Source organism: Zootoca vivipara, chromosome 13, assembly GCF_965207765.1.
Source record: "Zootoca vivipara chromosome 13, rZooViv2.hap1.1, whole genome shotgun sequence".
Taxonomy (NCBI): Eukaryota; Metazoa; Chordata; class Lepidosauria; order Squamata; family Lacertidae; genus Zootoca; species Zootoca vivipara.
The window spans coordinates 19,434,536-19,447,897 of NC_142596.1; the positions used below are offsets into that span (position 1 = coordinate 19,434,536).

Genomic DNA, 13,362 nt, shown 5'->3' on the forward strand with positions numbered 1-13,362 from the left:
GGTATAACATCAAGACCATTGTGGAATGCAGCAAAATTGGCGGAAATGCAGGACGTGTCTGAAAGTCAGCCAAATGAATCAGCCCTGTCAGATTCTGACAGTAATCTTAACATGGCACTTAATGACAGTAAGGCCTGCAAGGAAGGGAAAATAGTGAAACAAAAACATAGCCAGAATCAGATGATTGTACATGCAGGTCTCATTCTCCAAACATAATGCATTCTCGGGAAATTGTTTGTTAGGAATACATTCACATAACGAGTTGACAATTTCCATTTATTCCTATGGGGAAATTTCTGGTGTGTAAGGTATGTATTTTTGTGTTTTTATATAGTAAACCACCCTATGATTCTTGGATGAAGGATGATACAGGAAAAATTAATACTACTACTACTAATAATAAATCCTGTTCTTATTCCAAGGACTTCTCACAAGAATACCAATGAAACAATTTAAAAAATGGCAAGAGCTTTTGGAATTCTTTAGTAGCATATGCGATTGGAACAGAATTAGCAATAAAGTGATTTATCAGCACAAGCCAAGAGGAGGACTCATTTTTTGTCATTTGAAACAACTTAATCATTGCTTTTTTCTAGGGATATTCAAGGGTACGCAGTACCTGAACCATTTTTTCTAGAAGGAGAGCACTGGTTAAAAGTGTGGCACTTGCTATAACAACTTCATGGTGAGTACCAGCACCCTTTTTTCTAGAAGAAAAGCACGGACAACTTTTATGCATAATCTGTGTGGATTTCTCAATCCCTTGGAAATGTACTGAACTGTCTATGGATTCCTCTTGGCTGATGGCATTTCAAAGATCAAGAGCAGGCATAGGCAAACTCAGCCCTCCAGATGTTTTGGGACTACAACTCCCATCATCCCTGACCACTGGTCCTGTTAGCTAGGGATGATGGGAAATGTAGTCCCAAAACATCTGGAGGGCCGAGTTTGCCTATGCCTGTTCAAGAGTTTTGACTCTTGTTAACCCATTTTTTAAGGCTACGATTCAGGTTTGCAGGTGTTGGGCTAAAAACCTAACACCATATAATTCCCCCTTAATGCTCATTTTGGAACATGCAGACTTTAGGTGTGTGGATAAATATTGTCAATTGCATCCTGGGAATCAAAAGGAGTTTATAGAGTATGTGACCTTTTTAAAAATGGTAAGCCCCTTTCAGAGACAGAACTGCTCCAAATATTAGATGACATTCACCCAACCTGGTTTCAAGTATTGCAAGTAAGATCATTTGCATGCCACCAGCTAAGAATTAGGAAAGACTTGGTTTGAAAATTTAATTTTACAGGGTAGATCAGGTTGATATATTATATTTACAAAGCTCTTTTTACTGAATGGACAGGTAGCTTTTTTTAGTCCTAAAAGTGTGTGGGAAACAGATCTAGGGAAAGAATTAACAGATGAAGCTTAGAATGATATAAGGGGCAAAACACCATTCATATCTATGCCAGCTAAAACACAGGCCCCATTTAAGATTGTCCATAGGTGACACTGGATCCCTGTAAAACTTAACAGAGTCAACCCAAGCATCTGACAGGATTGTTGGTGAGGCTGTAGGAGGAATGGAGATTTCTTCCATCTTTGGTGGTGTCACAGTGGCGCTGGTGGCTACTCTAGAGTAACGACTCCTCACAGCTCTGCATTTTTATCCTTTTATTTAGTGCAGTCTATTTACAGTGCTGAAACAGTGCTATGTACATGTTGTCAGTCTGGTGCAGAACCTCCGAATGGAGATTCCCGCGTTTTCCTCCAGCAAAGTAGCCTGGGGATACTAAATCTCCACCCACGTCGTTTCCTGCGCAATTCCGGGGTCGCTGGGATCGGTCTTCTTCCCGCGGTTTCCCTGTTTTCCCCTTCCGTTCCCAAGCGGCGCCTTGGCTCGGCTACCTTGCCCGAGCCCGAGCCCTGGCTCCTACTTCCTGATTCCTCGCTAGAAACATCCCCCTCCCCACTCCCACTTGCGCTGGGCGAAGAGCTTGTGTTTAAGATGGGAGGCGGCTGTCTATAGCTTCTGTCCCTCACAGGTGGGAATGCCATTTTGTGATGTTTTGCAGGGGGGGGGGGAATCAATTACATATCTTCCCTCCTGATCCAGCATGAGAATCATTTATTAATGAGTCAAACTTCTGATGGCTTTCAAATAATTCATAGAGAATTAGTAGCCTTGCTGTTTACTGCAACAAGAATGGAAATATCATGTCATTGGAAGATGACTGGGATTCACTATGCAAGGGTGTCTAGACAGAATATGGGGCATGGTGTTATCAGAGCACTTGGTCTATCACAATTGAGTGGTTACTGCCATTGCCCAAAAAGATTAGTTTGACACAATACAGGTGCCCTTTATCTGATATGTCAACAAAGATGGACACTTGATGCAACCTCCATTAAGCCAGATATGAATGTGATGGAGCTATATTCAAAGGACTGATACAGTTTAAGGATACAGGTATTGGTATGTAACTTTGGTCCACACCAAGGTGTACTTTGTGATAATTTTCCCATTGTACCTTTTGCTGTTACAAGTACTGTGTCCTTGTACCTTGTCACTTGCGAAAAAATTCAATAAAAATATTCTTTTAAAAAATAAATAAACCAATATAGTTCTATCATGTAGGTAGGCTCTATAAAACAATGGGCACTGCAATACCAGAATGCCCCTTATCACTCAACTTTCCAAGAACACTAAAAAAAAAAATCTCAGGCAGATTTTTTTAAGGAATTTCAAACTGATATACTGTATAGTCCAGCTCTACTGACAAAATATTACAAGTGAGAGTTCTTTTGATGATTAAGAAAAGAGGGAGAGGTGAAGCAGTCAAGCATACAGATCTGTACACCAGAAACATGAAAGCCACTCTTATTTCCTTGCAGAACCAGTCCTTCTGCACCCAGGAGAATGGACTAGGAGTGAATAACCTTTTCAGCATTAAACTTTACTGCGTATTTTGCCTTTACCGTCGCCTCCAACTTCAGCTCATCTTGTCTACCATTTTTGAAAACGTAGACTGTAAGCTAACTTTTTGTTTTATGTCCACAGTACTGCACCAGCACCTTAATGGTATAATAATAATAATAATAATAATAATAATAATAATAATAATAATAATAAATCGTAACCAATTACTGTAGTGTCCCCTGACAGAAGGCTCTTGGGTCCAGCAGAGCCTTCTGTCAGAGGAACAGGGATCAAGGCAATATTTGGTTGCTCCCCTCTTCCTGCCTACTCCTGTGCTGCTCAGAAGGATACTCCAACACTCTAGAGAAGATTTTGGTGACTGTAGAGGGGCTGTAGGAGAGAAGGGAATGGGCAGAGATTGCCTTGACCCCTGTCCGCTGAATCAAAGAGCCAGTCTATAGATGGACACCAACTGATGCTGCAGCAGCAGCAGCAGGAGGAGGAGAATAAAGAATTGAGCCAGGACACAATATGCATACCAGAAGGAGATTGCACTGTTAACTTTTCTTTATATATCTGTGATTCATACAATTGCTGCTTATCTGCCATTTTGACAAAAGTTTAAATTGCAAATTATTATTATTATTATTCATAGCAACAATAATAGTATGGATTATGATAGCAGCCACAAGAGGAACATAATCATAAGGGTTGGAGGGTGCCTTGGAGTAGGAATGCTGGAGAAATTGGGCATTTTGCATCGTGATCCACAGCCATCGAATTGGTTTGCGTATCAGAATGCAGTTTGCTGTGGAATCTGCACCCTTGCCCAGTTCTATGGGGTGGTCCAAGGGTTACATTTTTTTAAAAAAAAACACAACAGGTTTCCCTAACATCTACCGTACAGGTTGAAATGCGGCTGGAAATGCCATTCATCAAAGGGACATTGTTCCACCAGGCTGTGGCAGTGGGGGAGATGGGAAGCAGAGTCATCAGCTCTGCTAAAAGACCAGTTTCATTGGGCTCCCTTTCCCCTTTTGCACTTTTAAACTGTAAAATTTAAAGTGGCCTCAGAATTAAATTGCTGTGCTTTTTTGTAATCCTGCAGGCAGGGACTGTCTTGTTTTACTTGACTGTGTGTAAGCCACTCTTGAAACCTTTTCAGCAGGAGATCGGAGTTTCGGGGGAGGGGAGTGTCTGAACAAATAAACAACCTGGAATCTTACATTAGAACAAACTACAAAAGAAACTGGGATTTTGCAAAATTCCAAGCAAGGGCATCATTGGCTACAGCACCCAACTCTGGCATTCCCTCAATCTCCCTGATTACTTTTAAAGTCATCATTTTGATGATGATGACAACAACAAACAACAACAACAACAACAACAACTCTGCAGGTCTTTCATCTGTTCTAAATTGTTGCCTGCTATTTTACTGAGTGTTCTCACTTTCTACTTTTTCTGTTGCATAATTTTAATGTTGTGCATCACCCTGGAGGCCCCTTCAAGGGCCAGAAGGCAAGATATAAATAATTTTATAAATAAATAACAATAATGCATTTTTCAAAAAGAGCCTTCAAAACACGCAGAAATGTGGCAGATTTGGTGTGTCAAGTTCTCTTTTTGTAAGAGAAGCTCAAATTAGCTGCATGCAGGAGTGGTGGTGGGCATCGTATAAATATAACTGATGACGTTAAGAGGCTGATTGCAGCAGATGCTGTTGACCAAAAGGACTGACCCATACACATAAACACACACACATCTCTCAACGCATCACTAAAACTTTGTGGCTTGCTGCGACACATCCATGAGCTCCTACCATCAAAAAGCCCTTTGCAGATAGAACACTAAACCAGGAAGATCCAGCTTCCTGTTCCTCCTCTGGCAGAAGCACAAGGAAGGGATCAGAAGTATCCGCTTTCATTTCTTGCTTTCCTTGAAGTGGGAAATGCAGTTAGCACTGACCATGGTTTATCCAAACAATTTAGGATAAGAAACCACAGTTTTATCCTGGCCTGTTAGGACAAACCATAATGAAAACAAAGCACATTTAACCAGTCCTGGTTGGCTGAACATGAAAGTGGATGCCCCCGATATCCTTGTGGCTCTGATGGAGGATGAAAGGGCAGAAGGGAGTGCCCAAGCTAAGGTCTTGTTCGTGTCACACTAAAGTATGGTTTTGTGCTAAATTCAACCTGCCCGTGGCATTTGATCAGGGGTAGATGTTTTATACATGAACATCAGTGGAGGGCTCTGTCCAGGGCTGTCTCTAGGCCCGGGCTGGGTGGCACCAGGGCACCTGGCCACCAGGGGCGCCGAACGGCTGGTGTCTGGGAGCAGCTGCTGCCAGCACCCCACCCCCATGGCGACAGTAGCACACGGCCATTGAGCTTCCTCCATGAAGCAGAATCAGCAAGACTCCTTCCTAGAGGGGCAGCACGCGCCTGCTGCCACTCTAGGCAGGAGTCTTGCTGATTCTGCTTCATGGAGGAAGCTCAATGGCCACGCGCCACCGCCGTGTCCCAGAGCGGCCGCTGGAGGGAGGCACCAAGGAGGAGCCAGTCCAGGGTGGGAGGCCGAGCAGCCCCCTCTGCGGGAGGTGGGCTCTGCGCCCAGGCCAGCCCCCTGCAAGGTGGTGCGCGACATCCAGGCTCCGCTATCCTCCATCTCCTCCCCTCAGCCGCACGCTACTGCCGCCGGGGGGGGGGGGCGCTGGAGGATTCTTGTACCACGGCACAGGATACCCTTAAGACGTTACTGGCTCTGTCCACACGACCAGGAGCCCAATTCCCAAACATGTGTTTGGACCCTGCTGTGATTACACAGTTGCGCATTAAGTTGCTCCATCTACATGTTCAACTGGGTGTAAAGCGAGAGGCATGGAGAAGAGCATGTGTAGAAACCATGCTTTTCCCCCAGAAAAGTAGGTGCCCGTACTCACCATGAAGTTGTTACAGTAAGTGTCACACTTCTCAACAACAACAAAAAGAGGTGCTGGTACTACATACCCTTGAAAAAAGCACTGGTAGAAACTGATGTTTCCCATAGGTGGAATGTTGCCTATTGTACAAAGGCAAGAGGCATACTCATTGCTGTAGGTCACATTCATATTGTACATTAAAAGCACATTTACAGTGCATGGTTTGCCCCCCATATTAATGGGAAGTTTAGTTTGCTAAGGGGGTTGGGAACTGTGACTCCATGTTGGGGGAACTACAGTTCTGATTATTCTTTGGGGGGGGGAAGAATAATATGCTTTTCTTGTATGATGTAAGGATGTGTTCTGAAGTAATGGATGTGTCTCTTTTACCTGCTGACTTTGGGCCCTAGAAGTTCCCCATGAAATAAAGGCTGAAGAGGGTTCCACACCCCTTATCTTAAGTAATCAACCCCCCCCCTCGCTGTCAACGCTTTTCCCTTCCTTGTTACTTACTTTTCAAAAGCAAGAGTGGCGGGAACTGTGATAAGAGGCAAAAGCGAGGGTCCCCCCCCCAAAAAAACCCTCAATCTCTCCCTCCCCTCCACCATTATCCAGCATTAGAAATGCTGGTGCTGATGGATTCTGGGGTGGTAATTCTTAAAATGAACTACATAACCCATAATCCAAAACCATGCCACATAATCCTGTTACTCTAGGCCAAGTAGAAGCCCTCCTTTGGATGCTTTCCCACCACTATTGATATCTCAGTTGTAGCCTCCTCTGGGCAGGGATTTATCTGTTTCGCTGGTGTTTCTTTGCTGGTGTTTTTTTTGCAAAGCACCAAGCGTACAGAGGACAATGCATAAATGATAAATAACCAATTATTCCTACACTAGTCAAATAACATCCTCCATAACTCATCTGCCTGCATCTTTCATCTTCAGTTACAAATAGTTGTTTAGTTGCAAATATCCACATTAGCAGATTTATGTTCTCACTTTCTTCCTCGGTGCTTCGCTGGTGAGAGAAGAGAGTGAGAGATCATTCCTTTGATAGGCTATGACATTGTCCACCTGGGCTGATTTCAAGGCAATGGCCAGTCACCCCAAAAGGAGCTGGGCAGCTCATTTGAAAAACAAATCATGTGGCCAAGAAGTGAACGTCAAATGGAGCAAAAACTGGTACAGTCATACCTCGGTTTAAGTACACTTCGGTTTGAGTACTTTCAGTTTAAGTACTCCGCGGACCCGTCTGGAATGGATTAATCCACTTTCCATTACTTTCAATGGGAAAGTTCACTTCAGGTTAAGTACACTTCAGGTTAAGTACGGACTTCCGGAACCAATTGTGTACTTAAACCGAGGTACCACTGTATGGAACTGGTGAGAGGTGTGAAAATAATTTGGTACGCAAGAGAATCAAGCACGTTTGAAGACATCAAGGTTTACATAGTTTGTGCACTTGAGAGAGAAACCCACTGCCTTTTCTCAGATCAAGAGTTGGCCTTGTACATCAGGACCGGAGAACCTTTATCAGCCTGGAGGCTGCATTCCTTTACAACTCTCCAAGAACCACATGCCAGTGGTGGGCGTGGCCAGAGGCAAAAGTGGGTGGAGCCATGAACACAAATTTAAGTCCTATCAAACCCTTGGTAGGGACAAGCTGCAGCAAGCTTCAGGTCTCTGTGCTCCTCTTGGAATAGATTCTGACATTAATCTTAACTATGGCTTATTTGAAACAAGCCAAATTCAAACGATGGGTTATGAAGTTGGCTTGTTTCAATGAACAGCAGTTCAGATTAACCACAGTTTAGGGTTTCAGCATCAGTCATGCATCACTGTACCTGGAGAAAGAGGGTGAGCTGGGGAGAGTTCTGAGGGCCAAATTCATTTGGACCCTGGGTGTAAGGTTCCCCCACCCCTGGTGTACATGGATAGACACACCTCCCCTCAATTGCCACAAGCACTCTTACCAAAATTAAACTGGCTGTTAGGCTTCTCACAGTTGATGATGTTGAAGCGATAGGGTGTAGCTGACTTCATGGCACTGACCTCAAAGTAGAACCACTGGTGATGCTGGGAGCTGTTGACATCAGGGTTGAGGATCAAGTCGTACTCAAACCTGGATCACAAGCCACAAAAGGGCAACATTAAGAACCAAGCAGCCAAGTGATGCATTCAGCATTATGGGGCTCTAAGAAGCAGAACGCATTAAGTGTTCACAAGCAAACCCAGCCAAGTCAATAGTTGAGGTATGCGATGTATCAAGGTGAGCCACTGAACTAGGACTGCAGTGAAGGAGGGGACCATCTTGGCTTGGAATCCTGGAAGATCTGCTCCCTGCCTTGCAGGCATTTCCCGCCTTGCTTGGGAGGGTGGGACTCTGACTGCCTTGCTCTTTGCTGGACCCCAATCTATGACTTGTGGATTTCTTTGGGAACCTAACGGGGAGGCAAGATCTGTGAAGTGCTAATGCTGTAAATGCCTCGGTCCTATGCTCAGGTTGTACATAAAACCTTATGTCCTGAAGACACCATAGTCTTCACTGACCTTCATTGCAAGGAAACTAAACTCTGGATAATGGCAGGCATCTTTCTCATCATTTGGAGTTTCGGCTGCCAGCAAGAATATTTTGCTTTTCTACTATATTTTCTCCTGTGCTGCCAATTCTGGTAAACACACATAGCAGCAACAGTGTGCTAGTTAGCCGGTGTACATTTTCATTTTCATTTTCCCTGTCTTCTCAAAATATTGTTTGTTGATGGCGGCTTAATTGATGTAAACATAATAGGCCTTGTTCATTTCCTTTCATATGCTTTAAAGTTAATTTTACAGATGAATAATATGCATGCATACGTGAGTAATGTCTCTCTTTTCTTTTCTTTTTTGTAATGTCTGTTCCTTTAAGCACAACTTACTTTTTTAAAAAAATAATCTTTATTTGTAATGTCAATTTGCCACATGGAATGTAGAGTTATGTGATCAGTGTTCACCCAAGCTAATAACTTAATTTTCAGCAAGGGAAAATAAAACACATGGCCTCCCCCCACCCCAACTCCTTTACAACAGGCGTGGGTGCCAGTCTGCTTATTGTATCTGAAACAGAGAATCATATAATGGAAGTTCTTCAAACCATATTTCTTTCACATTTCTCAGGGCAGTAGTGGCTGATCCCAATTTGGATTGGTGCAATCGAAGGTAGGGAGGCCAACACTACCGTAGGTGGAGCCAAATAAGGGCTCATCAACATTTATTCCCCTTTATCCTGCAATTCCTTCCATTTCATCCATGACTTCTAGGCACAGGTCTGAGACATTTTTAGTTTTGTCCCACAGCTTTCCCTGGGAAAACCCACTGTTTACCACTGAATCAAAACAAACGTCAATTCATAGAAAACCCGGTTGGCATTTGCTCCGATTCAGCAGTGTACAGCAGATTTTCCCAGGAAAAGAGGTGCGGCAAAAGAAAAAACCTCTCTGACTAGGGCTTCTCTGACCTGGGCCTAGAAGTCACAAAGCAAATGGAAATGTGGAAGAGTCCTAATTGTAGTTCTGCTCCCATCTTCCTCACTACAAGGGCAACGCTGAGAATAAGAAGGAGGAATCCTGGAGGGTAAGAGTGGCTTTAAAAGAGAATTGCACAAATTCATGGAGGCTAAGGCTATTGGTGGCTACCAGCCATGATGGCTATGTTCTGCATCCACAGTCAGGGTCTGTGGGCTTCCAAATACCATTTTCTAGAAACCAAAGTAGCAGAGAGTGCTCTTGTGCTTAGCTGCTGCTTGGGGGTTTCTGCAGGCATCTGGTTTGCCACTGTGAGAACAGGATGCTGGAACAGATGATCCTTACTCTTCTTACGTTCTTAAGCTGGCAACCAGTAGGACCTCCCAGGCTGGTTGTAAGAAGGCAGGCAAGTACAGTCTGGTTCAGAGCAGATTCAGATTGGTGGGGCAATGCCCCATGCACTCAAATGGACCAACCTCCATTGGGACATAGGTAGCCAATGTAGTGTCTGTCAGTTTTTTTCTAAACTACCACTCGTATCATCTCTTCCCATTGTCCAAGTTGGCCAGGGCTGGTGAGTATTAGAACAACATATAAAGGGCTTGTTGTTGTTGTTGTTGCTGCTGCTGCTGCTGCTGCTGCTGCTGCTGACATCCATCTGTCTTGGGAGACAATGGAAAACAGCACCACTGCGGGTAAAGGCAAACCATTGGAGAGTTACAGTGCCTGCTGTGGCTGTAGAGACCAATACGGGGGAGACAAGTTTTGTTGCAGCTAGGACAGGTGAAGGCATCCGGTTGCACTGCTGGAGATACTGTGTTGCATATCCCTATGTTATAGTAGCACCTATGTGGCAAACTCCTATCAGTTTCATAGTAAAATGGTACCTTGGTTTGCAAACTTAATCCGTTCCGGAAGTCTGTTCTTAAACCAAAGCGTTCTTAAACCAAGGTGTGCTTTCCCATAGTAGCGGGCGACTCAATTTACAAATGGAACACACTCAACAAGAAGCAAAACATGTTCTTATTCCAAGGCAAAGTTCACAAACCAAAACACCTACTTCCAGGTGTGCAGCGTTCTTAATCCAAGTTGTTCATAAACTAAGCTCTTCTTAAACCAAGGTACCACTGTACTTAACTGTTGCAGCTTCAGCATTGTCTACAGTAACTTGCAATGGCTCTCCTGGATTTCAAACAAGGGGCTCTCCCAGTCCTACCTGGAGATGAATTTGGGACCTTCCATTCGTAATGCAGGTGGTCTACTACTGAGTCATGGCCCTTCCTCTGATGGTGGTGGTGGTAGCACCAGCCAGCAAGCTTGGTCCTCCTACCATATCCCTTTCTAGGTCTACCTGGAGATGCTGAGAATTGAACCTGGGACCTTCTGCATGCAAAGCAGATGCTATACCACTGAGCCACAGCCCTTCCCCCATGCAGAAGCATTGCAAGCACATACTGCTATCCCCGTTCTTGCTTGTGCGGTTATTTCAGCTACTTACTCCCGCATTTGGATAGCCTTGCGTAGGTTTCCAGATTCAAATTTGGAGAAGAACTTTAGGCATTCTGGAGCATCCGAGCTCAAGGAGCTGAAACAAGATTTTCAACAGGGTTATGGAAAGGCTTGATTTGATGGATGAGGAGCAGCAGCTGCTACTCCAGTTCCCTATCAGGGAAATTAAAAGAGGGCAGCTGGGAGCAACAGAAATGCAGCTAGCTGATCATTGTCTGGATCCCCTGTAGGTAGATTAGATTTCCATCCTCTTGCTTCTGTTTCAACACTGATGGAAGGACACGAAACCACTGTAAAGCAAGTACATGTTATCTGGGAAGTTTCAGCACTGTTCACTCTCCAAACTTCACAAGAAACTGGCCTATACCATATAAGACTATTTGACTATGTTAACCAGTAGCAACTCTTCACATGTTCAAACATCGATGGCAGCTGCCATCTTGGCTCTTAGCTATGAGGATTATTTTACCCTTCTTTCAGTGGTAAGCTGACTTTGTCAGACACTGTTTTTTTTTTCCTGTCACAACTTGGGTGGAAATGGTATTGGCAGAATAACCTGAAGTGGCACACCAGCCTACAGCCATTGCTTGGGTGAGGCTGGGCCTAACATCACTCACCTCGGGTTGTCAGCGGGGCCACAGCCACGTGGCCTGCACCACATTGGGCTCTCTCCATTGGTCAACTCTCACAGATATACCTCAGCAAGTATTTTTCAAACAGAACATCGAAGTTTGAAATGGAAAACAAATCTGTGCCACAGTGCCATGCAAACCCTACTTACCTTGCTGTAATCCAGCGATTGCCAAACTTGGCCCTCCAGCTTTTGGGTCTACAATTCCCATCATCCCTGACCACTGGTCCTGTTAGCTAGGGATGATGGGAGTTGTAGTCCAAAAACAGCTGGAGGGCCAAGTTTGGCCATCACTGCTGTAATCAATAAAGTTATGACCTGTTTTCATTCCTACACACCTTTTGGGCCACCTGCACACTATACATTTAAAACATGATGATGCCACTTTAAACAGTCATGGCATTCCCCCAATGAATGATGGGAGCTGTATGTTGTTAAAGGTGCTGAGAGTTGTCAGGAGACTCCTATTCTTCTCTCAACTATATACAGTTCCCAGGGAATTAACTGTAAATTCCTCTTCACAGGGAAGCCTGGAAATTGTTCTACCACTGAGCTATAGCTCTTCCCCTTGTAACCAGTGGTTTTACCTACTGATGAATCCTGCTCCCCTGGGAAGCCTGCCTGGCACCCACTTTGCAATAACAAACAAATACTTTTTATCCCTTTTAAGCGGCTTTAACTTTTTGTAATGGCTGTTAGTCCTTTCTACCCTGTGATCTATTGTTTTACATAGGGGCTGTATTTGTATTTTGCTGTTGCAAGCTGCTTCGGGAATACTGATTAGTACTGAAAGGCAAGATATACATTTCAGAAGTTTCATTTCGGAGAGCAGCTACATCACTGTGAAGCTCATTCCCATGGAGATATGCCAAAGCTCAAGTCTGATTATAGTACAGACATTTGCGTATCTGCTAACTTCTCAAATTCTTTTCATTGGGCTGCTTTTTCAGCATGTGGGGGTCATAGTTTGTGGGGGAATGAATGTCAGTCCTGACCTCCTTTCACATTCCATCTGACTTCCATTAGACATTTCATTCTACATTGGATGTATTATGCCTAAAAGCATTAGTAGAAAAAAGTCTGGAAATTTAAATAAATGCAATAGTTAGTTGCTTGCCCTTGCTATAGTTCCCAATGACATCACCCTGTAGTAGAAGACAGAAACTTACCTGGAGCTATCCAAGTCAAAGACAACTCGATTGATTATATCAGCTGGCTGGATGACACGACGGACATCATCAAATATTTTGGCCCTGTGATGAGAAGAACAAGGCCTAAACTGCTGAGGAAATTATGCACACAGAAGGAAATATCTCCCCATTCTTAAAAATATCATTGTCTTGCTGCAGCTTCCACCCTCAATTATTTAAAACAAGCAGAACTTACACTTAAACATGTAAGTGATCCAGTTCAGGACTTCATCCAGCCAGCCAGCCATGCCCTCTTCCAGGAAACTCCATTACATTTCTTCTCCACCCCATATTTCCATTACTCCTCATCCCTTCAACAGACACTCAGCATTATCAAGCTACTGAGCATGCTCAGTTGTAATTGGAGAGACAGGTGGCCCCTTATAGTATGGTTTTCTAAACAGGCTTTGTTGTTGCTCTTCAGCTAATCTTGAAGCTGGTCCTTTAGGGCACTGCCCCACCAACCTTAGCCTGCCCTTGGCCAGCCATCACCTTCCTGCCTTCTTACTTACAGCCAGTCCAGGGGGTGGCAGTTTCCTTTTCCTTAATCTCAGCGTTGCCCTTGAACAGGCATCCCCAGACTTCGGCCCTCCAGATGTTTTGGACTACAATTCCCATCATCCCTTACTACTGGTCCTGTTAGCTAGGGATCATGGGAGTTGTAGGCCAAAACATCTGGAGGGCTGCAGTTTGGG

General features: G+C 44.2%; 1 protein-coding gene across 1 annotated transcript in view; it reads right to left on the minus strand.

Moving 5' to 3' along the window:
- The window catches only part of AGBL1 (AGBL carboxypeptidase 1), a 403,281-nt gene that overhangs the window by 317,574 nt on the left and 72,345 nt on the right, over nucleotides 1–13,362 (minus strand). Inside the window, exons 12-14 of the mRNA XM_088656701.1 lie at nucleotides 12,647–12,730; nucleotides 10,836–10,922; nucleotides 7,808–7,956 (exon numbers count right to left, since the gene is read on the minus strand). Coding sequence (XP_088512827.1) covers nucleotides 7,808–7,956; nucleotides 10,836–10,922; nucleotides 12,647–12,730 — 320 coding nt within the window. The remainder of the gene's footprint in view (nucleotides 1–7,807; nucleotides 7,957–10,835; nucleotides 10,923–12,646; nucleotides 12,731–13,362) is intronic.